The 26,300-nt window shown below is 43.0% G+C and overlaps 1 protein-coding gene across 1 annotated transcript in view; it reads right to left on the reverse strand.

Moving 5' to 3' along the window:
* Positions 1–26,300, reverse strand: part of LOC141133449 (beta-arrestin-2-like) — a 105,256-nt gene that overhangs the window by 19,219 nt on the left and 59,737 nt on the right. The window contains 2 exon segments of the mRNA XM_073622832.1: positions 1,283–1,367; positions 6,775–6,910. Of these exon segments, the coding sequence (XP_073478933.1) occupies positions 1,283–1,367; positions 6,775–6,910 (221 nt within the window).

Here is a 26,300-nt window from a genome sequence, read left to right on the forward strand (position 1 = left end):
CGTACTGCCGGACTGCAGGGAAGGAAGAAAAAAAAAAAACAGAAATAAGACGGATTACACACACATTTTTATATTTCAGGACGTTGCATTCTAACCACTATGGCAATCTTTGGAATGTTTGAAATCTCTCAAAGAACTTATTAGTCAGAAAACCACAAGCACTTCCTTTTTCATTTTGACATTTTAATATAGCGTAGATATAAACAAACCCCTTCCTGGCAAATACCAGGACATCCAAGACTTAAAAGGGGCAGTATGCGTTTTTGTTCTGGTCTTTTAGGTACACTTTAAGGTGGATGAAGCTAAAGCCGGTCACTATACCATGGCATGAAATTGGAAAATACAGTGTCCTTTCTAATAATTACACGTTATTTGACATTCTCATTTGTTGTTCACATACAGATTTGTTAATGATTCTCAGGCCTCTGTTGGTCAGCTGTATACTGTACCAGGAAATCTAATTCTCTTAGGCCAGGTTCACACTGGTGCACTGTGTTTTGGCCGTAGCACGGGTATATGCGCGGTTTATGTGCACTTTACACATGTTTTTTTAGCCTGGGTCCCATGACTTCTATTGGATCGCAAGGTTTTTTTTTTGTACATTTTCTGAAAGCGCACTAAAGATGCAGAATTCGGGACTTTTGGTGCGCTTTCCAAATGTGGCATAAAACGCACAACCTAATAGAAGTCAATGGGACCATGACTAAAAATGCATGTAAAATGCACACAAACCGAACATACATCTGTGCTGTGGCCAAAATGCAGCACACCAGTGTGGACCCGGACCTTAGGCTGGCCATACAGATTTTTTAGTCTTTTTTTCTCAACCAGATTCTTCCAACCCACCCCCCCCCCCCCCGGGACATTGAATTCTGACAGTGGCACCTGTTGCTGTCAGAATACACTGATCAGTGGCTGCAGCCACCGATTGTCGTAACATTTTCCTGACATGTCCCTTCAACAAAGGTTGATTATATAATCGACCTTTGTCAAGTTGGGGAGGCCACACACTGATTGAAGTTTGGTTGGTCCCCGCTAAATAAGCAGAATTTCAATCAATCAGTGTATGGCCAGCTTTTTGCATTACGCCAACCACAATCTGCTCTTGATTACAAGCATTGCTTTTGGTTGTTGTCGTGTCTCCTGTATTAGACATGTATAACATGGGCAGATTTGCATTAGAGCAATCATGAAATTAATAATCAACGTGAATCAATAACTGCTGAGGAACAATTTGAACACGAATTACTGGGACAAAAGTAAAAACGTATACATCTCATACCAGACACTTTCACCTTCTTGACGGTTTTGCTGGAGTTATTGGTCACGTGGACATTTACATTGATGGGTTCCCCATGGTAATACAGCTGAAAGGAGACAAAGCAAGATATGCTGAGATTGTTGTTACAAATTGGGCTTGATTTACTAAAACTGGAGGGTGCAACTGTGCATGTTAGCCAATCAGCTTTTAACTTCAGCTTGTTCAATAAAGCTTTGAGAAAAAAAAACAAAAAAAACCTGGAAGCGAATTGGATTCGATGCAGAGCTGCACCAGATTTTGCACTCTCCAGTTTTAGTAAATCAACCCCAGTGTGACTTGACGATAAAAACAAATAACTGTTCACCGCAGCTTGCAGCCCTAAATGGGTCCATCAAAATAAAGTCAGAAAAAAAAAAAAAAAGGAAAGTGGAGGAGAGGAAAATGATAGCAAGTTCTGTTTCTATTTAGAAGAGGGTATTCCCTAGGTTAAGGTTCATCCATTGGAACATGTTACACCCGTGTTTAAAAGGTATAACATGTGACATGTTCTTATGCACCCCTTCTGCCCCCACAACACATCCCCCCCCCCCCCACCTCCCATCCCACAACGGTATGTGCGAGTTCTTCTCCCCCGTAGTGCTCACCACAACCGTGTCATTCATTCACAGGGGCCTGTGAATGAATAAAACTACAAGTCTCATCTGGCACAAGTGCAGTAATCAGAAAACTGGAGGAAGGGTCGATGGACTAAGAGCGTGCTGATTGAACACCCATACAGAGGTACAGGCAGAAAGCTGAAGGAGGGTGTGCAGAAGCCTGACATTGCACTGGCAATCCGCTGATCGTGGGGATGCAAATGCTTTGCTGGCTCCTGTGGGAAAAAATAATAAATGCACACACACACACATAGATAGATTATATATATATATATATATATAATCTATGTGTGTGTGTGTGTGTGTGTGTATGTATATATATATATATATATATATATATATATATATATATATATATATATATACATACACACACACAATTTATAATATATTATATACATACATACATACACACACACACTTATTTCTTTTTATGTCAAGCAAGGCTTTGTTTTATTTTGATCAGTGTTGGTTTAAAAAAAAAAATATTATTGTAGTTAAAAACTGCTTGATTTAAAAAAAAAATCCTATTTAAAAGATATTCAAATTATGATTCTGGTACAAAACATTGCAAAGTTATTTTACAAATGAAATAAAGGCTTTCCCTCAATCGTGTGCTTTAAAAAAAAAAAAAAAAAAAAAAAAAAAAAAAAAAAAGCGATACTAAAAAAGTTTAGCAATCAAAAATGAAAAAAAAAAAAAAAGTTTAGTTAAAAGCGGACCTTCAGTCATTTTTTCAGCTTTTCATCTATTAAATCTTCTGCCTTGTCGTTGTTTTAACTTTGGATAGTAAAACATTTTTTTTCTGCCAGTAAATACCTTCTACAGCCCACTTCCTCTTTGTCTGGTTATTAGCCTAGGCTTATGACATCATGTACAGCTCTCTCTCTCACTCACTCTTGTGAGAGTTTGCCAAGAAGGGAGGGGGGGGGGGGGGGGGGGGGGGAGTCATAAGAGGGCCAATGAGAGTTACAGGACTGCAGAGCTGGAGGTGTGCCTCTGTGTGTCTGTGTAAATCCAGGAAGTGAACAGGCAGCTGCTTCAGCTGCCCACAGTTAAAATGGATACAGCCAGACTCAGTGGAGGGAGATTTCTGCAGCATATTTGGCAAGCACAGAATCACAGTACATAGAAAATAATATGCAACGTGGTTGGAGGGAAGCTTCGGAATGGCAAAGATGTTTTTATTTCAAATTATGTGAGCAGACTGCAGTTCCTCTTTAAGCAAAGATGGGGAAGGAGAAAGTAAATTATGGTAAATGAGGGTTTTTTTTTTTTTTTTCATTTGCCAGGTTTCTTTAATTGGCATCACCCACATATTGAAACTCATCCCTTTGATCTGCAGACGAATAAATAAAACGTAGATACAAAAGTAACAATGTTACTTTGTATCTATTCTGCATCTGAAAATGTTGATAAACAATGCTACTTTGTATCTCTTTATCTCCTATGTGAACAATGTTCAGAAACACTGTATCAGACTTTGACAGTAGCAACTTCTAAAGCTACTGTATTCACACAGCCAATCCGGGGCTCTCATTCTGAAAATCAAGAAGAATTGCTGGCAAGTGTAAAGGTAGAAAGGCAGCAGGAGGACATGGCACCCTGTGTACCTTAATAAATATTTTTTTTTTTTTAGGGATGGGGGTGCAGTGTGCCCAGGGCCCACAATTTCCACAACTGAACATAGAGTTTGGAAGGGATGCAAGGAATTTTTTTTTTTTTAAAGTCTAAAAAAGGTCTACACATGCCTTTGCAGCCCAACTCCAGCCTCTGTATTTGGTTTTGGATAGTCATCTGCTGCTGTCTGTGTCCCGATTGGGAAGATTTCCTCTAATTTGTCAGGACAAAATGGGAAATCTCTCCAATGAGGACACAGATAATGGATAAGGTCCACCTCTGCCAATTAGAGGAAGCCTTGTATAAAGTTTAAATAAATACGTTTAAGCGATCACTAGCATCTAATATTATTTGGAGTATCCAAGGATAACCAGTGGCAATCTTGTACCTCCACAGAAACATAAGTGCCAGTTCACACACACAAGTCAGACACGAGGGTACTAAACTCCAGGGATCATGAATGAAAAACAAAAAATACTGTATTTATTGGCGTATAACACGCACTTTTTCACCCTGAAAATCGGTGCAAATAACGTGTGCGTGTTATATGCCGATACTTCAATTTTAGCTGCCTCGGAGGGGACAGGGAGGGGGGCGGGACGAGCACCATCAGATTTCATACAGTGAGAATCTCCTGATAACTCGGTGGCCTCTGTAATAGGAAGTCCCGTCTCATGGCCACCATTGGACCACTGTTCAGTCTATCATAGGAGATTCTCACTGTATGTAATCTGTCGGAGCTCGTCCCGCCCCCCCTCCCTGTCCCCTCTAGGCTGTAGATGGGCATTGATCAGGGTACACTTATGGCAACGGTGAGGCTGCTGCATTGAAGGCAACGGTGAGGCTGCTGCATTGAAGGCAACGGTGAGGCTGCTGCATTGAAGGCAACGGTGAGGCTGCTGCATTGAAGGCAACGGTGAGGCTGCTGCATTGAAGGCAACGGTGAGGCTGCTGCATTGAAGGCAACGGTGAGGCTGCTGCATTGAAGGCAACGGTGAGACTGCATTGCTGGGACTTGTGAGGCAGCAGATGGGCATTGATCAGGCTGCATTGATGGAAATGATGAGGCTGCAGATGGGCACTGACCCTTATTTTGCTTCAAAGTTCCTTATTTAAAATGTAGGTTTTTTTCCTGAAACTTCCCTCTTAAAATGAATGTGCGTGTTATACGCCGATAAATACGGTATATAAAAAACTTTGACTAGTGATGACTAAAAAAAAAAAGAGAAGTTCCAGTGAAGAGTGACTCAAACTAGGTAAGATTTGCATGAAAGAGAATCCAAAAACTTTTTAGGAAAACACAACGGTGAGCAGGGTATATATTTGAAGTGAAGTGTACCACCACCAAACACTGGGAGGCTTACTGGAGCGTTTGGACCTACGAGAGCATATGCTCTGTGGGTCAAGCGGGCTGGTGTTGTATAAACAACTGTGAAGGCTGGACGCCAGGAACCTGGGATGACTCCGACAGGAACACACGGCTCTCCTCAAGATGGTGAAATGGCTGTGTGGTGTGGATAGGTCTTGTAGGAAGTGGTAACCAGATGTACGTGGATACAGTGGATGAATTAAAATAAGGAGAACAGAAATGGCAACATAGCGTAATTCCATTTGGATACACAATAAAATTTAATGAAGTATGAAAACTTACATTTAGCGGGTTAAAACAGCGGTTTTTCGAAAAACAAATGGCAGCAGTGGAGTCCTTAGGGAAGTTCCTGTTGGGAGTCACCCCAGGTTTCTGGCGTCCAGCCTTCACAGTTGTTTATACAACACCAGCCCGCTTGACCCACTGAGCATATGCTCTCGTCGGTCCAAACGCTCCGGTAAGCCTCCCAGTGTTTGGTGGTGGTACACTTCACTTCAAATATATACCCTGCTCATAATTGTGTTTTCCTAAGTTTTTGGACTAGTTTGAGTCACTCTTCACTGGAACTTCTCTTTTTTTAGTCATCACTAGTCAAAGTTTTTTTTATATATTTTTTGTTTTTCATTTTTCATTCATGATCACTGGGGTTTAGTACCCTTGTGTCTGACTTGTGTGTCTATTCACGTTTTTTTATATAAGCGCTACACTATTTGTATCTAGTACTAGAATGTACTATTTGCATTTATCCAATTTGCTGTGTTAGCTGCCATTGTGCTTAGGTAGCGCAGAATTTCTTGTTACACCAGTTCGCACACACAGTAGGACGAAGCTGGATTCCACTAGGGCACATAGAAAAACTGTTTTCTGTGTACCCTGTTCACACTGCAATGCAGCCTAGTGGTGCAGTGCAGCGAGCTGTGATAAAATGCAGACATAAGACAAATTTAGGCGCCATTCAGGTAGAGAGGTAAAGTCCAACTAGACCGCTGTGAGCACAGGCAGGGACAGGGGAGCTCATCCTAGTGCCAAGCTGCAGCAATGTCAAAGGAAAAGATCCATGAGCTGCACATCATGAAGCAGACCCATGTGCATGAAGCGAGCTGAATGGCAGCCTCAGCTTGTGCTCCAGACAGGCCATGCCCCCAACACATTTTGCTCCGCCCCTTGGAGCTTAAGTGGCAGGTTGGGCGTTTGACTGGTGCGGTACACCTGTCAAAACGGTAACGCAGGTGTCGTAAGGCGAGCTCAGGGAGGACAGAAACCTTCCGTGGAGCAGAAGGGTAAGCTCCAAGGGGCGGGGGTAAATGTACTGGAAGCGTGGCCTAGCTGGAGTCCAGGCTGAGGATGCCAATCGTATCACTTAATGCACATGGGTTGTCTTCATGATGTGCGGCTTACTTTTCCTTTGACAAAATGCAGACATGCTGTATTATATTGCAGCATACCACACGCACGACACTGCTGTGAGGTGACATGAATTAAGTGCCACTACGTGCATGTCAAATAAAGTTGCCAACGCCAGCTCACTGCAGCCGAAATGGACAGCTGCCTGCACACTAAACAGCTCGGGTTTGGTGTGCAGGCAGCATAAACAGGCCCTAAATGTTTTACTCTTCCACAGCTGAGTTCCCCTGTTATCTGTTTTAGATTTTAAGACAATTCACGGGTGAAAAACTGTACCAACAACATTTAGCTATACAATGGCCATGGTAGTTGAGATGGGACTTGTGATGGGGACACCTCACCATTAGAGGCCTTCATAGATGCAGAAATCCAGTATGTTATTTATCTTTCCAACAATCAAACAAAAGAGATATATAATATGCTTTGTGTGGCTCTGACCTGTAGAACAAATGTCAGTACTGTACCTCTTTGTCTAGCGAGGCCTCTAGATGTAATGATCGGTCTGACATCAAAAAGTGTCTGGTGGTCTCGGCTACCGGCTGGGGTCCGGACTTCTCTGGGGCGAACTGTACCTTCCTGATAACCAGACGCACAGAGTTTCTGCAATGACAAAAAAAGTCTCCTGATTAGATAGGTAAAAGGGATGTACTATTCTGGTCACATTTCTATGTTAAGCGATCCACCAGTTTTCAGAGCAAAATATTCTATATCCTAATCCATGTTATCTTTACATGAAACATGCCAGGAGAGTAATGTGTGGGTTGAGCAGACGAGTTGGTGACCTGACTTTCCTCTGCTACTGATAAATAACACAGCTTGGTCACCCAGCTTTCCCTAGCCTGAGACTGGAAAGGAGCAGCAGACCGATGAACTGACCATCCTGAAAAGTAGGAAGACGGTAAATAGAGACCATCATGGGAGAAGTTCCTCTGCTCCGGATGTTTGACTTGGCCAAACTGTTTCCACGAGGTTGGAAGTACACAATTGGCCAACATATCTTTCTAAGCTGTAGTAATAAAGCGGAGATCCAGACATTGTAAAAATCTGGAACAAGGTTATAAGTATTACAGCTTATATCTCTACCCTAGACAACAATTTAACCCTTATGCCCCCAGTACACACGATCGAACTTTCCCGACAACAAAACCATGGAATTTTGTTCGAAGGATGTTGGCTCCAACTTGTCTTGCATACACACGGTCACACAAATGTTGGCCAACAATTACGAAAAAAGTGACATACAAGACGTACAGCGAGCCGATAAAAAGGAAGTTCAATAGTCATGCGCCACCCTTTGGGCTCCTTCTGCTAATAATTTGCTTGGTGTGCACGGATTCCGAGCATGCGTGGACTTTTGAGCGACGGACTTTGAGTCTGACAAAAAAAAAATTTTGTTGGTGGAAAATTTGAGAACCTGCTAGCCAACATTTGTTGGCGGAAAGTCCGACAACAAATGTTCTATGCAGCATACACACGGTCAGACTTTCCGCCAACAAGCTCACATCCAACATTTGTTTCGGAAAGTCCGATCGTGTGTACGGGGCATCACAGTACAGTGCGGGGGGCGTCCCCCACTGAAAAGTGGTTGTAAACCTCTGAAATGAAAAATGAACACGTCTTTATAGTGTGTGTTTTCCTCAGTCCAAATTACCTAGCGTGAATTGGGTCTGTTTTTGCCTTCCTCTGATATCAGCAGGAGTCACTTTTCAGTTTATGCCGACATCAGGCAATCCAGAAGACACCCCACCCACCTTCAAATACACAGCAAGTGACTGACAGCCTCAGCTGTGCATGTTTCCCCATGAGACAGTGTAAAAAGGAAGGCGTGTCCATTCTCTCCACTCAGGTCTCAAAATTACACTCAGCTCCCTGACTAGGAATACGTGGCCCATGACTGCTGATCATTACACCACAGAAATGCAGTCTGGGTGCCTTTCTGCATGCACGTTGTTCATGAGCTCTGGTGTGTGTTTCATATGTTTTAAATGCAAATTTTTCTTTCTTTTTTCCGTCTCCTGTTTTTTTTTTTTTTGTTTTTTTTTGCGGTAATACATTTTTGATGCATTTTGCTGCATTCTATGCAGAAAGAATGCAGCATTTTCTACACTTGAACTGACCACCCTGGTGTGAACTAGGCCACTGGAACCCACATAATCTACTGTCCATGCAAGAAAAAAAAAAAAACGCACTGGACTGACTCTGGTGTGAATATACTGATAAGATGTATAATCCAGTCTCTCTTTCTCTCTCACGTAGGAAAAAAGAAAAAGAGAAAGAGAAAAAGATCAAAGCTCCCCTTTAACAAGCAGTTTGTTGGAGTATGCAGCCATACAGTATGCATTGAGCAAGTTCTGTGTTTAACGTCTATTTGTCCGATTATGAACGCAGCAAGTTATTCGTGAAGCAGAGACAGAACACGCCATAAACCATAAAACAAACACCACCACTGACACTGTTTGAGCAATTCTTGCATAATATTGCTGCAGAACAACAAATATTCCCCACCCCATTACCCCATGCGCAGAGCAGACACCAGGACAGCCGGGGTCAGTGACCACATCACGGGAGGCCATTCATAATCCAAAGTCAATTTTTAGACCCTCTCTGATCAAACATCCTTTTTAAATTGTATTTATATTTTTCTCAACATTATAATCCAGGCCAAGCTGTCCAACAAACAGACAATTACAGGAGTGGGATAAACCATACATGGGCACTTACAAATGGTCACCTTTTATTCATACTGTTTAAAAAGGTGCAGTATGGCAATTTTTACATGATTACATTGGTCCAATGTAAGTATTTACAGTGCACCCGGAAAGTATTCACAGCGCTTCACTTTTTCCACATTTATGTTGCTGCCTTATTCCAACATGGATTCAATTCATTATTTCCCTCAAAGTTCTAAAAACAATACCCCATAATGACAACGTGAAAGAAGTTTGTTTAAAATCTGTGCACAATTATTTTAAAAAAATAACAACAAATCGCATGTATAAAATGTATTCACAGCCTTTGCCATGACACTCAAAATTGAGCTCAGGCGCATCCTGTTTCCACTGATCATCTTTGAGATGTTTCTACAACTTGATTGGAGTCCATCTGTGGTAAATTCAGTTGATTGGACACGATTTGGAAAGGCACATAGCTGTCCATATAAGGTCCCACAGTTAACAGTGCATGTCAGAGCACAAACCAAGCCATGAAATCCAAGGAATGGTCTGTAGACAGGATTGTATCGAGACACAGAAAAATGTCTGCAGCATTGAAGGCCCCAATGAGTACAGTGGCCTCCATCATCCGTAAATGGAAGAAGCTTGGAACCACCAGGACTCTTCCTAGAGCAGGCTACCTGGCCAAACTGAGCGATCGGGGAGAAGGGACTTAGTCAAGGAGGTGACCAAGAACCCGATAGTCACTCTGTCAGAGATTCAGCGTTTCTCTGTGTAGAGAGGAGAACCTTCCAGAAGAACATTCATCTCTGCAACACTCCACCAATCAGGCCTGTATGGTAGAGTAGCCAGACGGAAGCCACACCTCAGTAAAAGGCACATGACAGCCCACCTGGAGTTTGCCAAAAGGCACCTGAAGGACTCTCAGACCATGAGAAACAAAATTCTCTGGTCTGATGAAACAAAGATTGAACTCTTTGGTCTGAATGGCAAGCATCATGTCTGGAAGAAACCAGGCACCACTCATCACCTGGCCAATACCATCCCTACAGTGAAGCCTGGTGGCAACATCATGCTATGGGGATGTTTCAATGGCAGGAACTGGGAGACTAGTCAGAATCGAGGGAAAGATGAATGCAGCAATGTACAGAGACATCCTTGATGAAAACCTGCTCCAGAGCGCTCTGTACCTCAGACTGGGGCGAAGGTTCATCTCCTAACAGGACAATGACCCTAAGCACACAGCCAAGATAACAAAGGAGTGGCTACAGGACAACTCTGTCAATGTCCTTGAGTGGCCCAGAGCCCAGACTTGAACTTGCTTGAACATCTCTGAAAATCTGAAAATGGCTGTGCACCCACGCTCCCCATCCAACCTGATGGAGCTTGAGAGGTCCTTACAAAGAAGAATGGGAGAGACTGCCCAAGAATAGGTGTGCCAAGCTTGTAGCATCATACTCAAAAAGACTTGAGGCTGTAATTGGTGCTTCACCAAAGTATTGAGCAAAGGCTATGAATACTTATGAACATGGGATTTTTTTCATTTTTATTTTTAATAAATTTGCAAAGATTTCAAACAAACAACTTTCACATTGTCATTATGGGGTATCGTTAGTAGAATTTTGAGGAAAATAATGAATTTAATCAGTTTTGGAATAAGGCTGTAACATAACAAAATGTGGAAAAAATTAAGCGCTGTGAATACTTTCCGGATGCACTGTATGTCCCATACCTGTGGGATTTCCGTGGAAGCTGGGAGGCACCGAAAGGTTCAGGCATCTGCAACTAGCTAGAAGCCCAGATGAGGGGGGACCAGGCCTCAGAAGTGGGCCACAGCCCAGCGGTTGAGAACCACCAGGTCTAGGGGACGGGAAAAGTGTTTTACTTACACAATCCTCTGCTCTCCCGGCAAAGAGCACTCCCCTATGCCGAGGCAGTGGGCTGTCCCTCTGTGTCCTCGTATCCAATGCATTGGTCTTCAGGACACCAGAGGACCTCAGAACACTGGAAAGAGGCTGCGGGGACAGGTCTAGAAGCACAGAGGAGCCTGCAGAACGAAGGATCAGGTATGGAAAACTGCTTTACCCAGTCTTCCTAGACATAAAAATGGGAAAGTTAACTCTCGCAGGGCAGGAGCAGCCCCACTGCACAGTAAGACTTTTGTTTTCCCAGGGTTCAGCTTTAAAGGATAAGCTATAGGATTTTTCTGATAGACATGTGAAAGATCAGAATAACGTATATATCTTGTCAACGTGACAAGATGAAGCAATTCATACCAAAATCTGCTCTAGAAAGCAGCCGCTAGTAAGCTCAGGGCCAAGGGGTAGGCAACCTTGGCCCTCCAGCTGTTTTGAAACTACAAGTCCCATGAGATATTGCAAGACCCTGACAATCACAGGCATGACTCCTAGAGGAAGAGGAATGGTGGGATTTGTAGTTTCACCACAGCTGCAGTGCAGAGGTTGCCTACCCCTGCTATAGAGTGACAGTGGTGCCAATGCGCTGACCCCAGCACATTGCACAGTTTTTTTTTTTAACAAACTTTATTGAAAGGTCACAGAGCTTTCAAGTTGAGTTCCAGAGCTGACCTTTCATTGAGTTCTATTTGCAGCATGTTGCGAGGTGATAGATTGGGTCGCATCATGCTGTACTCGAGCAAACCCAAAAAATGGGGTTGTATGAACTGGCTTGATAGGAGACCTTATGGTGGGACTATTCTTGGCAAGGCTGCCCTGTGCAGTACCACCATTCCTGGTGTTAGGGCCTCTTTTATGTGTATTTATCCATTTACCTGGGACTCAGCTTTCGTATTTGATTTTATTACTTGAATATTTTTATTATACAGGATTTATATAGCACCAACAGTTTACACAGCGATTTACAATATAAAAAGGAAACACTGTTATAATACAATAAAATATAAGAGGATTAGGAAGGACCTGCTCAGAAGAGCTTACAATCTAAAAGGGTGGGGCAGGTGGTACAAAAGGTTGTAACTGTGGGGAATGAGCTGATGGAAGTGGTAGAAAATTAGTTGGAGGCGTGATAGGCTTTCCTGAAGAGATGAGTTTTCAGGGATCGCCTGAAGGTAGCAAGAGTAGGAGATATCTGGACAGGTGGAGGTAGCGAGTTCCAGGAGCATGGGAGAGGCTATGGAGAAATCCTGGAGACGAGCATGAGAGGAGGAGACGAGGGAGCTTGAGAGTAGGAGGTCTTGAGACGATTTGGGTGATAGTTGGAGACAAGATTGGTGATGTAGCTCAGGTCAGAGTTGTGAATGGCTTTGTATGTTGTGGTTAGTATTTTGAATTTAATTTGCTGGGGGATTGGGAGCCAGTGTAGGGATTGGAGGAGAGGGTTGGCAGACACCGAGCGGTTGGTAAGGTGTATAAGTTTGGCAGCAGCATTCATAATAGACTGAAGAGGGGATAGCCTATGGAGAGGCAGGCCAATGAGAAGGGAGTTGCAATAGTCAAGGTGAGAGATGAGGGAGTGAATGAGGAGCTTGGTGGTTTCATTTGTTAAAAAGGGGCGAATTTTAGAGATGTTATGGAGGTGAATTCTACAAACTTTTGACAACGATTGGATTTGAGGCTGAAATGACAAGTCAGAGTCTAGGATTACACCTAGTACCCTGGCGTGAGGGGAGGGACTGATAGTTTCATTGTTGATACTTTATAAAGCCTTTCCAAATGTATTTTGCCACAAAAATTTAACGCACCTAAGTTTGGGTTATTTATTTTATTTATTTATTTCAGGTACTTATATAGCGCCGTCAATTTACGCAGCACTTTACATATATATATATTATACATTCACATCAGTCCCTATACCCTCAAGGAGCTTACAATCTAAGGTCCCTAACTCACATTCATACCTATACTAGGGCCAATTTAGACAGGATCCAATTAACCTACCAGCATGTCTTTGGAGTGTGGGAGGAAACCGGAGTACCCGGAGGAAACCCACGCAGACACAGGGAGAACATGCAAACTCCAGGCAGGTAGTGTCGTGGTCGGGATTCGAACCAGCGACCTTTCTTACTGCTAGGTGAGAGTGCTACCCACTGCACCACTGTGCCGCCCAAAAACTGGACCGGCTCTTTGACGTCAGCCAACAGCAAGCTTCAGCCCGCTGTCGGCTGAAAACGGGTCAAAGGAGTGCAGAGCGAACTGCACTACTGGGATCCATAGGAGAAGTACAGCCAAAAAAGCTTTGGCCATAATTCTCATTTCAATCATTTTCTACAGAGGGATGCCACAGACACCGTTTTATTTTCTTAAAAGATTTTTCTTTCACAACCTGCTTATTTTTTTGGCTTTACAACTCTTCAGATTTCATTTAACAGCAGAAGAAGACAAAGTGTAGCACAATGAAAAAAAATAAATAAATCTTGCCAATCTTTGCAAACAGATGCAGCGATGGAGGAGGAAGGGGATGCGGAGGCCAGGAGGATGTGGTTTTTATATTATAATAGACAGGTTGATACTCATTGACAAATCCGTCATAACTAACCTCAGGGTGTGATCTCAAAACCAAAAGCTGCTGATATCGCAACAAATATGTAACCGGTTCCCTGTTGTACCACCTGCAAACTTGTGGGACAATAAAAATAACGGGGAACAAATTGGTGCCATTTTCCCATAGTATAAAAAATATAAATACCATTTTGTTATAGATATGCTGCACGGTGGGAAAAAAAGGCCTAAAGCCCAACTCCGGGGAAAATAAAATGTTTTCCCTTGCAGCGGGGCTGTGCCCGAACTGCATAGGTTAACGGCTCATTTTTGTCTACATCAGTGGTTCTCAGCTCCTGTCCTCAGGATCCACCAACAGGTCAGGTTTGCAAGATAACTGAAATACATCACAGATATCATTTGCTGCTCAGCAATTGCAGTATTTTAGTCTGCATCTCCGCAAGGTAATACTTAAAATCTGGCCTGTTAGTGGGTCCTGAGGACAGGAGGTGAGAACCACTGGTCTAGGGGATTGGAGAACAGAGGTAAGTTACCCAATCCTCCCCGCACAAGACCGGTCCTTGCAGTTCCTGTACCGGGGAAGGGTGAAGCAAAGGTAAGGGCATCAAAAATCAACAGCTTCACTTAACGCTTTTCTGCATGAGGGAGCCGGTTCTTTAAAGAGGAAGTAAACCCTGGTGGGTTTTACTTCCTCTTTTGCTCCCTGCAAAGCCTGTAAATTAAAAGCATAATGGGCTAGTATGCGATTATATGACACTTACCTGCAAACGAAGCCCACGCTGTCCCCTGTGCAGGCTGCGTCCATCTTTGCCCCTCTTCCTTCCGGGGGCCGCGGACTCCGGCTTTGTGACTGGCTCATGCGGACAGGAGCTGTCAGTCACAGCACACGCTGGGGAAGAGATGGCACGGTGGTCTGTTTCTTCACAGCGCATGCGCCGATAACGACATTGGCGCACTACAAGTGAAATATCTCCTAAACAGCACACGTTTAGGAGATATTTCCACTACCTATAGGTAAGGCTTTTTCTAGGCTTACCTATAGATAAAAGTAAGACAAAAAAAGGGTTTACAACCACTTTAAGGGGTTCTACAAAAGAATCCCAACCCCCCTCCCTATAAGTCTCTCTTCTGTAGAAAGATATATGCATAAGACCTGCCACTAAGGTTCTTGTTCAGGTACTTCCTGTTCTGGGTTGACAACTGTCTCATAAATGGGATCCTGTGTTGTCACCCTGGTACATGCACCTCTGGTGAAGATTACGAGTAGCTTTGCCAACAGGCAAATTGTTGTCAATTTCAGGAAGTCCGTACAGAGCAAGGATTCCCAGCGCATTCTGGGATTGCATGTATCCCAGATCTGGAAGCTCATTGGTTACTATGCATAGCTGCACTAGATTGTGCGTGCACTAGTTTTATTAAAATCTCCCCCACAATGTTAACAAACCTAATACCCAGTTAGGCTTTAGATCTACAAGATAGTTCACAGGGCATGTCAGACAAGTCCTAAAGCTAAATTCTGGCCTTCCCTTCAGTCTTGCACAGTTGTACTGGCTCCCCTCCTGTAGTGAAATGGCGTACTCTTATTTAACTGCACACTGAGAGCTTCTCACAATGTGCATTAGAATCTGCAGCAAATCAGACATAGCCCGGATCATTCCCGGGCTGGAGGACACACAACATAATCTAGCCCTTTCCTGCCTGGCCCTGGCCCACCCCTTCATTGTATTTTTGTTCTTTTATGCATGAAGGCTCAACATTCCATGTGAGTGCTACCTAGGGTGGTCTGTATGCAAATGTAGCCTGCCTAGGAACACCCAACTTCTCCAGACTGACATCCACCCATTAAGACATTTTGATAGATGCATCTGAAGAGCCAGCCTACTACTTGCATCAGTGCTGAGGGCTCTTTATAGAGAATCACTGAGGCATGGTCACTGGGTCTAAAATAAGGTATGTAATAAAAATAGAAAGGTGTAAAAACGTCATTGATTGGGGGGGGGGGACCAAGGAAAAAAAACTAAGCAGGTTACACTTCAGTGCACATTGTAACCAAGACTTTTTTTTTTTAATGTAGTCTTTATTTTGATTTTCACAAACCTTGAGCTTACAAAGAACAGAAAACAGAGAGCCCAAACTGGCAAAGGTTGCAGGCTTGAACATTGTTATTAAAGCGTATCGGCATAACCATCGTAAAATTATACATACTGAAATACAATAATATACCCGCATTATACCAATCAATAGCTATGATCCCAGTTGCAAAACTTGTTTGAGGACCAGGATGAGCCGGGTAGATAAAGGGGTGGGGGGTTGGGGGGATGAGAGGGGATCAAGCATAAAAATAATAAAGAAACAAATAAGTAAATAAATAATAAATTTAAAAAAACGAAACAAAAAAACAAAAAACACAACAGCCAGCGCTATAACTGAGAAAGTAAATGATAAATTCCAAAAAATAAATAAATATTCTATGGAACCAGGCAGGTCTGCCCCGAACTTTAACAAAACTAAGCTAGATCAGTTCCTTGACTATAGAGGTGTATGGGGCCCTAAGCCCTAAGGCCAATGGCTGTGGAGACTGTGAGATACCAGAAGTGGAATGTTTCCAAGTGGCCCAAATTCCATAAAACTTTTCATATCGGTCCTTACACGTTGCCATCCACTCCTACACAGCCATTATGTTGTTTACCAAGCGGATCCAATCAGCTCGACCTGGAACATGGGCTGTTTTCCAATGAACAGGGATCAGGCGCCTGGCCGCATTCGGGAGATGAGGAGATGAGGTAAAATCGATTTGCAGTAATGACTGAGAGGAATAGACGGAACATGGAGCAAGAACTCCAAGGGAGATTCAGGCATCTCAATGTCTAAGATCACTCTGATCTGAGCCCTGATATCCTGCTAATACGGCTGGAGCCTTGGGCACCCCCACCAAGTATGCAGGCAAGTGCCCTTCAGCCCACAGCCTCTCCAGCAGGCATCAGAGATTGTTGGAAAGATCCTAGGCAGGTTTGCAGGTTCTCTATACCAACGGGTCAATAGTTTGAAGCAATTTTCCTCTATCTTTGGGTCCACAGAACTCGCATGGGTAAGACGATACAGGTGGTCCAACTGGGTCTCTGTAAACGTAGGCTGCAAGTCTCTCACCCACTCCCGTATACAGACTGGCTTACCCCCTAGACTCTGCCGATTGCAGCATTTCATACAAGACTGAGATTGGAGTGTGGAATAGGGGCAGCCGACATACACAGCTTCTCAAATTAAGTCTGTATTGCCAGTCATTTATTGGGAAGCGACCAAATTGGTCACAGAGCCAATCCAGGGAATACCAGACACCATTCTTGTATGAATCTACCACAACCCACCTCTCCGTCCCTTGCCCATGTACGAAAATAGGAGAGATGTTCCCCAGGAATGAACCAGGGGAAGCCTCCCAAAGGAGCAAGGGGGGGAGACCAGAGCAGACAATAGCCCCTGTGCATTATAAGCATCCCATATTATCAGAGCATGGGTGCGATAGGGGACGCAAAATATGAAAGACCCTGATGTTCTCTGGAGATCCGTAACCAAGACATTTAAACTAGTACTGGAGAACTGAAATATTCTAGACACTGTGCAGTCTTGCACAAAAAACGGAACTACAACATGAAAACGTAGATTACCATGACTTTAGCAACCATTCTTGCGGCTGCTGCCTCACGTTTCTTCCTCCTTTTGGCAGCACGAGATGTAAAGACAAGACAAAGCTGCTGATCAGCTAGTGGTCTGTGAGAAGTGAGAAGAAGCAGTGAAGGTTTGTACCATGCTATTCAGCACGTTCTCAGAAATCAGAGGATAAGGGTGAGGAGGCTGATGACACAATCTATGATATATATCCTGCAAAACCATCCACCGCTATGACAAAACACTCCGAAGCCAGAAGGGCTGAACAATTTGGATTAAAGCCTGGATACTGTAGAAACGGATATACCAATTGTTTAAAGGAGGTTCATAAGCCCCCAGACTCTACAGAGGTCGCTCTATGGGCCTCAGCTCATTATCTTTCACAAGACAGCCGATTGCCAAGTGAAGTTTGAGTCTCCATCTGAAATCATCCATTTGTAGAAGTGACATTTTTTTTTACAAATAAAAATCTGAAAAGTGTGGCGTGCATTTGTATTCAGCCCCCTTTACTCCAATACCCCTAACTAGAATCTAGTGGAACCAATTGCCTTCAATAGTCACTTAATTAGCAAATAGAGTCCACCTTAGTGTAATTTAATTACAGTATAAATACAGCTGTTCTGTGAAGCCTTCAGATGTTTGTTCAAGAACCTTAGCGAATAAACAGCATCATGATGGCCAAGGAACACACCAGACAGATCAGGGATAAAGTTGTGCAGAAGTTTAAAGCAGGGTTAGAAATATCCCAAGATTTGAACATCTCATGAAGCACTGTTCAATCCATCATCCGAAAATGGAAAGAGTATGGCACAACTGCAAACCTACCAAGACATGGCCGTCCACCTAAACTGATAGGCCGGACAAGGAAAGCATCAATCAGAGAAGCAGCCAAGAGGCCCATGGTAACTCTGGAAGAGCTGCAGAGATCCACAGCTCAGGTGGGATAATCTGTCCACATGACAACTATTAGTTGTACACTCCACAAATTTGGCCTTTATGGAAGAGTGGCAAGAAGAAAGCCATTGGTGAAAAGGATTGAAAAAACGAAATGTAAATCATTCGTTATAGATGTAATTTTCTTTCTTTTACTTTTTCGGAGTTTCATAAGTTCGTATTTTCCCTTAGTCGTAATTTCGTATTTTGGTTCTTTCAGCTATTTGGATTGATCTGAATGTGCGAATACTAACAAATTCGTACGAAAGTCTATTCGTTACCAACCAAATCGCACATGTCTAGCACTTACACCCCATTCCTGCCCAAGCCATTTTTCAGCGCTGTCGCACTTTGAATGACGATTGCACGGTCATGCTACACTGTACCCAAACTACATTTTTATAATTTTCACACAAATAGAGCTTTATTTTGGTGCTTTTTAATCACTGCTGGGGTTTTTTTTTTCTCCTTCACTGGTGTGCGCTGATGAGGCGGCACTGATGGGTACTGATTAGGTGGCACTGATGAGGAGGCACTAATATGCCGCACTTATGGGCACTGATAGGTGGCACTGATGGGTGACACTGATGGGCATTGATCGACAGCAGTGATGGGCAGCACTGATAGGCGGCACTGACTGGCACCGCTAATGGGCACTGATTGGTGACACTGTTGGCACTAAATTGTAAACAGGGCACTGATGATCAGTGCCCTGATTACATATGTAGATGCCACTGACTGGCTCTCCTCGCCACACACTCTGTCAGTTTCACACTTTTTGCTGCATTCCCTACGTTAGTGCAACTAAGATTTGAGCTCAGCAATCTTGGTGTGCTGGCCATTTTTGCTATTCTGCATTTATATGGTGTGCACCCTCAAGTCATGAAATGTGAAGGTGTGGATTTCTATCCACATAATAATTGTCTAGAATGAACATGAGGGGAGAATCACTCAGACCAGTTCACCATAACAGGTAGCGATGTTTGCCTCCGCTTTCTTGCACCACTCTGCATATAGGGAGGAAAGCACTTCTGATGGAGAATCAGCATGGCAGGGGGACACAATCTACCAGTTGACCTGATTGACTTGTTGCTGACTCTCTAGCTCAGGGATCCTCAAACTACGGCCCCTCCAGCTGTTGCGGAACTACACGTCCCATGAGGCATTGTAAAACTCTGACATTCACAGACATGACTAGGCATGATGGGAATGGTAGTTCCTGAACAACTGGAGGGCCGTAGTTTGAAGACCCCTGCTCTAGCTAAATGACGCTGGACGTCCTCAAGCCAGGAAATGAGGTGGGCTCTCTGACATGCTGCAACATCTAACATACACTGAAAGATGCTCACAGTGTGCAGTGAATTTAGAGTAAGCAATTTCAGTACAGGAGAGGAGCCGGTACAACTGTGCAAGACTGAATGTAAGGATGAATGAATGAATTAATAAGTGAAAAGGTTAATGTAGTAAAAAGCATTTTGCACTTCATGAAAAGAAGTCTCTTTGTGGTCTGTCAACTGACATTATTTGCACCAAATGACTGTATGGATGTTACTAGCGAAGCAGTTTCCAACCACAGATTGCCAAACAATATAACTGCTCTTTACTTTGTGACACATCCGCAGAGCGAGACAACGGTGGCTGTCAGAACCGAGGAAGGGACTATCTATAGAAGAAACTGTCTTCCTCACAAAGTTCTGTGGAAGAGCGTCTTTAGTCATCCGTAGGCCCCTTTCACACTGGGGCGGTTTGCAGGCGCTATTGCGCTAAAAATAGCGCCTGCAAACCGACCTGAAAGTGCTGCTGCTTTGTCTCCAATGTGAAAGCTCCGAGGGCTTTCACGTTGGAGCGATGCGCTAGCAGGACTGGAAGAAAAGTCCTGCAAGCAGCATCTTTGGAGCGGTGAAGGAGCGGTGTGTATACCGCTCCTGCCCATTGAAATCAATGGGACACCGCGGCAATACCTCTGCAGTGGCGCTTTGCGGTGGTTCTTAACCCTTTCTCGGCCGCTAGAGGGTAAATCACCACTAACAATAGCGGCATTTTTCCGCCGACGCTGCCCCCGCCCCAGTGTGAAAGGGGCCTAATGGACTGGGGTTATTAAACTGATAGGTCACAGCAGATACATACCCCACACAGGGTCAGACTCAATCATTTTACACCCAATTTTAGAACAGATGTAACTCAGGCCTTCCAACATAACCCACTCTATATTCTGCTTCCAAGACCCTTTCTACCTTTGCAACTAAAGCAGATCTCCATCCAAACTGGTACACACAGGGCTGAAATCCATATATGCAAAAAAATGTTTTTACTGATCATTTTTTAAAAAAATTGTGGTCAGCCGCTCTTGTGAGTGACAAATCTGTCACGTTACATGGTCTGAAGAGTGAAACCAACACGCACGGTTTGAGCTTCACGACTTCCTGTGTCATTTGCTTACCCAAAATGTGAAATGTACAAAACATTTGGTTCTACGATAGATAGATAGATAGATAGATAGATAGATAGATAGATAGATAGATAGATAGATAGATAGATAGATAGATAGATAGATAGATAGATAGATAGATTACCAGTACACAGTTGAGCAGACTTTCCTAGGAGCAAATTTGCTCAGAATTTGCAAAGTGAACATGCAGAGAACGGCACCCAAAAGCCTTTTAAGAGAAGTTCACATTTAAAAGAGGAACTGCAGTCTGCTCACTAGGGCTGGGCAATTTTCTAAAAAAAAAAAAAATCTGCGATTTTTATTTTTCACGATTCAAATTTTTTTTTTTGGACACCGCGCCGATCCTGAGGAGCTGCGGACAGGAGTTTGTAGGCGAGGCCTCGCCTACAAACTCCTGTCCGTAGCTCCTCAGGACCGGTGCGGTGAAAACAAAAAAAAAAAAAAAAAATCGATTTGCTTAAATTTTGAATCGATTTGACCACTCAACTCGATTCAAGATTTAAATTGATTTTTTTCTCCAGCCCTACTGCTCACATAATTTGTAATAAAAACATCTTTGCCATCCTGAAGCTTCCCTCCAACCACTTTGCATATTATTTTCTATATACTGTACTGGCCAAATATGCTGCAAGAAATCTCCCTCCACTGAGATCTGGCTGCAGCCATTTTAACTGTGGGCAGCTGAAGCTGCTGCCCGTTCACGTCCTGGATTTACACAGACACACAGCTCTAGCCCTGCAGCTCTCATTGGCCCCTTTAAGACTCAAACCCCCTCCCTTCCTGGCAAACTCTCACGAGAGAGAGAGAGAGCTGTGCATGATGTGGTAAGCCTAGGCTTTTTACCAGACAAGAAACAGGAAGTGAGTTATAGAAGGTATTTACTGGCAGAAAAAAAAATGTTTTACTATCCAAAGTTAAAATGAGAGCAGACGATTTAATAGATGGAAAGTTGAGAAAATTACTGAAGTTCCGCTTCAAAAAATATAAATAAATGAATGCACTTTTTTTTTTGCAATTAAAAAAATGTGCATTTCCTTTTTTTTTTTTTTTGTAGAATCAGATTGCTGGTACAATACAGGACACCAGCAGACTGTCAGTGTAAGCCAGGGATCTTCAAACTACGGCCCTACAGCTCTTGCGGAAATACACGTCCCATGAGGCATTGAAAAACTCTGACATTCACAGACATGACTAGGCATGATGGGAATTGTAGTTCCTGAACAACTGGGAGGGCCATAGTTTGAAGACCCCTGGTGTAAGCTGTCTGTCCGTACATCGTACGGGCAGGCAGTTTCACGCTGGCAGGAAGAATCAATGAATTGGCATGCAATGCCAAGCTGCTGCTAACAGAATATTGGCATTAAAAGGGGATCAACTCCAGAGATAAAACGATAATTCTCCCACTCTACAAGACTCTGGTCCGGCCGCACCTAGAGTATGCTGTCCAGTTCTGGGCACCAGTCCTCAGGAAGGATGTACTGGAAATGGAGCGAGTACAAAGAAGGGCAACAAAGCTAATAAAGGGTCTGGAGGATATTAGTTATGAGGAAAGGTTGCGAGCACTGAACTTATTCTCTCTGGAGAAGAGACACTTGAGAGGGGATATGATTTCAATTTACAAATACTGTACTGGTGACCCCACAATAGGGATAAAATGTTTTTGCGGAAGGGAGTTTAACAAGACTTGTGACCACTCATTAACATTAGAAGAAACACGAGGTTTAACCTTAAACTACGTAGAGGGTTCTTTACTGTAAGAGCGGCAAGGATGTGGAATTCCCTTCCACAGACGGTGGTCTCAGCAGGGAGCATCAATAGTTTCAAAAAACTTAGATAAGTACCTGAATTACCACAACAGGGATATACAATGTAATACTGACATATAATCACACACATAGGTTGGACTTGATGGACTTGTGTCTTTTTTTAACTTCACCTACTATGTAATTATCACAACGCTCAACAGCGGCATGGTAGTTCATTGAGAACTACAATCCAACAGCCGCAAAGGATGTTGGTACTTGTAGTTCATTCATTCGAGCGGTGTGCAGGAATGACGTGGCCCACACCGTTTTTAAAAAGGGACAGCTAGTACAGGAAACTACTGCTGTCACACATTACGGAATGTCTTCGTTTTACGAAGGGTCTTCTTGCCAAACTCTGCCAGCAAGATCCAGCATATAAAACATACTGTAGGTACATAGTTACATCCTTGTGTAAGAAGCCTAAAAGAATTTTGCGGAAAATGAAAACAGATTTCTCACTTTGTGCAACCTAACGCACCCAATCTTGCATCCGCTATGCTGGGGAATTGCCTAATGTACACTTATGTTTTTCCGTCATCGGAACATATTTGGACCATATTATGTGTATGTGAAAAAATAATAGTGCACCGCTAACGACAAATTGAAATTAAATTTAAGTAGTTGATCTAAAGTGCATAGATAACCTGATAAACATCTAAATATATCAAAATTGAATAGTGAAAATATCAAACTAACAGAATACATGTGCAGTATTGAAATAATGATATCAAGTGATTGAAACCATGTATACCATACATATAAAATGCAATGATATCAGGTGATTAGACCAATCTATACCATACATATAAAATGCAATGATATCAGGTGATTAAACCAATGTATATCATACACATAAAATACAGTGAACAACTTATTAGAAACTCAAAAGCAATAAAGAAAAGTCCACTGAGTGAGAAAACAAAAAAAGTGTTTGATAAATGGAAATGTCCAAAACATATGTATCTTCACGCCCCAAATGGTAAATTTTCAGGCCACCGCCAAACGTGCATGAAAGGGGGAGATAGAGCACCACCACCAATAACACTGAGGCTTACCAGAGAGTGTGGATTCAGTAGGACATACGCCCCTATGAATCAAAAAAGGCTTGTCGGTGATTCTTCACCAAAGATAATAGGACCCAGATGTATATAGGCATTGATACAATTGGATATAGTAATCTTCTCACAAGGACCACGGGTCGACAAGAAAGGAAGCTCCAAGATATAGAAAACGTCACGTGGATTCAAACATATGAGGCCAAAAAGGAATGAAAAACGCACATAGCGTGAATCCGCATAACACAAAATGTATTATTAGAAATGAAAGATTTACACTCACATTTTGAAAGAAGTAAAACAAGCGCTTGTTAGAATCGATAAAATGACGCAATGGGAAGAGCAGTATGCCTTCTAATGTGTATTTATTTTTTTTCTCTACTGGTTGGACTCAATGGAATTTAACTTAAAGTGATTCTAAAAAGGCAGAAGGTTGTTTTCCAGACTTTTCCGGTCCCTCTGACAGTTGAATTGGGCCATTCCACTTTTCTGTTCTCTGCTGCTCTTCTCACCATGCGTTACGTTTTATTTGACGTTTGTATTGCGTATTATCCTATTTTTGTATCAATAAATCTGTATTTTTATAAGTCTAATCACTGCTTATGGTCCGTTAAAATCCCAAACCTGAGGAACCACTATCTTAGTGCATTCTATGCATCAAAATAAAAAAACCTTCAGTGTGCACCACCTACCCTAATACTTACTTGAGTCCCATCTCGATCCAGGAGTGCCTTGGCTGTCTGAGACTCTCCCTCCCGATTAGCTAAGACACAGCAGCGGCGCATTTGGCTCCTGCTGCGATCAAAGTCAGTTAGGAGAGAGAGAGAGAGAGAGAGAGAGAGAGAGAGAGAGAGAGAGAGAGAGAGAGAGAGAGAGAGAGAGAGAGAGAGAGAGAGAGAGAGAGAGAGAGAGAGAGAGAGAGAGAGAGAGAGAGAGAGAGAGAGAGAGAGAGAGAGAGAGAGAGAGAGAGAGAGAGAGAGAGAGAGAGAGAGAGAGAGAGAGAGAGAGAGAGAGAGAGAGAGAGAGAGAGAGACCAAACCGTGGCTCCATGTCTGAATGGAGAGGGGGAGCTGCAGCTCGGGTGCCCCCCCCATAGCAAGCCACTTGGTGTGGGGGCACTCGACAGGAGGGAGGGGCCTGGATTGCTGAAGAGGGACCTGAGAAGAGGATTGGAGCTGCTCTGTGCAAGACCACCACACAGAGCAGGTAAGTATAACTTTTTTTTTTTTTTTTTAAATAACAAAAAAGACTTTAGTATCACTTTAAAGTGGTAGTAAACTCTGTAAAAGAAAAACAAAATATATGGCTAGCTACCTGTTTAAAACAAAAATATGACTTTTTTGTTAGACTGTACAATTTACCGTAGTTACCAGCACATTGATCTACTGCATACCTTTTGATTTCAGAGCAGCCAGTATCACGAAAGCCTGTACCATGTGACTGCCAGAGGTGCAATTTTAGCTCCAATGAGGCTATTTCAAGCATCCTAATCTAATCTGCTACATTTAGTCACCAGGCAACTTTGTGTACAAAGCAGGTGCAGCCTGACCTAAAGGTGTGATCTCTCGGAGGAACGCACGTATTGGGAAAGACACCTGCGCCGGTCCCCACAGACAACGCAACGGTCCATGCTGAGCACAGTCAGCTGATGCTCTGACCATCTCAAATAGATGCGAGCAAAAGCCACAGGCAATGGAAATAACACCAACCTCTAATTTTAACAACCCACTCGGAAACAAGTCACCTTTACAATCATAACAGTTTATAAACGATTTTCTCCGCCCTTATTGCGTCTGAGATGACACCACCAGGAGAAATTACCCATCATCATCTCTACATGGTTTTCCGATCTTACCGAGATAGAAACACAACCAGGTAAACAAGTTCTAAATAACAATGCATCCCTTGCCATACACTAGAAAAGATATTCCTAAATAGTACCAATACCGGCAAGTGAGCCAAGAGTCAAGTATTACGTGTGCTTAGGGATGGGAATATAGACTGTTTTTGATTCCTTAAGAGTTCTGGCCATTTCCATGAAGTACATTGGGAGTCAATGGTGAAGGTCATATTAAAAGGATACTTTTTTAAGTCTAGTTAAAGTCTAGATTACGAATGTAAAAAAAAGGAAGGGGGTGACAATTGCCTCTGAAGCAGCCGGCATGACTGGCAAAAACAGTCGGGCTTCCAGCCTTGCTCCCATGCTGCCAGCTTCTGGGATACCTTCTCCCCCACCTCCTCCATTTATTTAAGGGACTTTGACTTCTCTGGACATGGACTCATAAACCTCCACTTGCCGTAAGTACAGCTTGGACCTCTCAAGATCCACATGGATGGTCAAGTACATTTTCTCTACTTGAGTGTTATATGGCTTGGAAACTCTTCTTTGATCTAAACTGACGGCTCCCACACTGGGCAATGATGAATTACATACCACAAAGTTGGAGAAGATCTCTTGTGTCTACCTAGTTGCCAACAAAGGGAGAGCAGAAGATACCATGCTATAAGCTATATGCGATGATAGGGGCACCTTTCCCTGCCATAATATTGTTTACATGTGGATTAGTCCCCCTTACAGTCCACGAGAAGATCCTTTAATGGAATAATATTCAACTATATACTAGCCCTGGATTATATTCTACTGAGGGATCCTTTTAGAAATCTTGAAGAACATCAAGTTATATATAATATAGGAGGAGAAGTTTTTATGTTTTTTATCCGGTTTATGTGGACCGTGCCCCCCACTGGAGTACACACACCCATGAACCCTTGGTAATGACATCTCATTTTTTGGGGAGGGACGCAAATACAATTTTTTTCTGCAGCTGCCATGGTTGTTTTTTTTGCTAATTGGACAATTCGGATTTGATTTTATTAGCTGGATAGTGAGTTTTGCATTTTCTAGATTATTCGTGTTTAAGTAATTTTTCTTTAT

Source organism: Aquarana catesbeiana, linkage group LG03 (genome assembly GCF_042186555.1).
Source record: "Aquarana catesbeiana isolate 2022-GZ linkage group LG03, ASM4218655v1, whole genome shotgun sequence".
NCBI classification, from domain to species: Eukaryota; Metazoa; Chordata; class Amphibia; order Anura; family Ranidae; genus Aquarana; species Aquarana catesbeiana.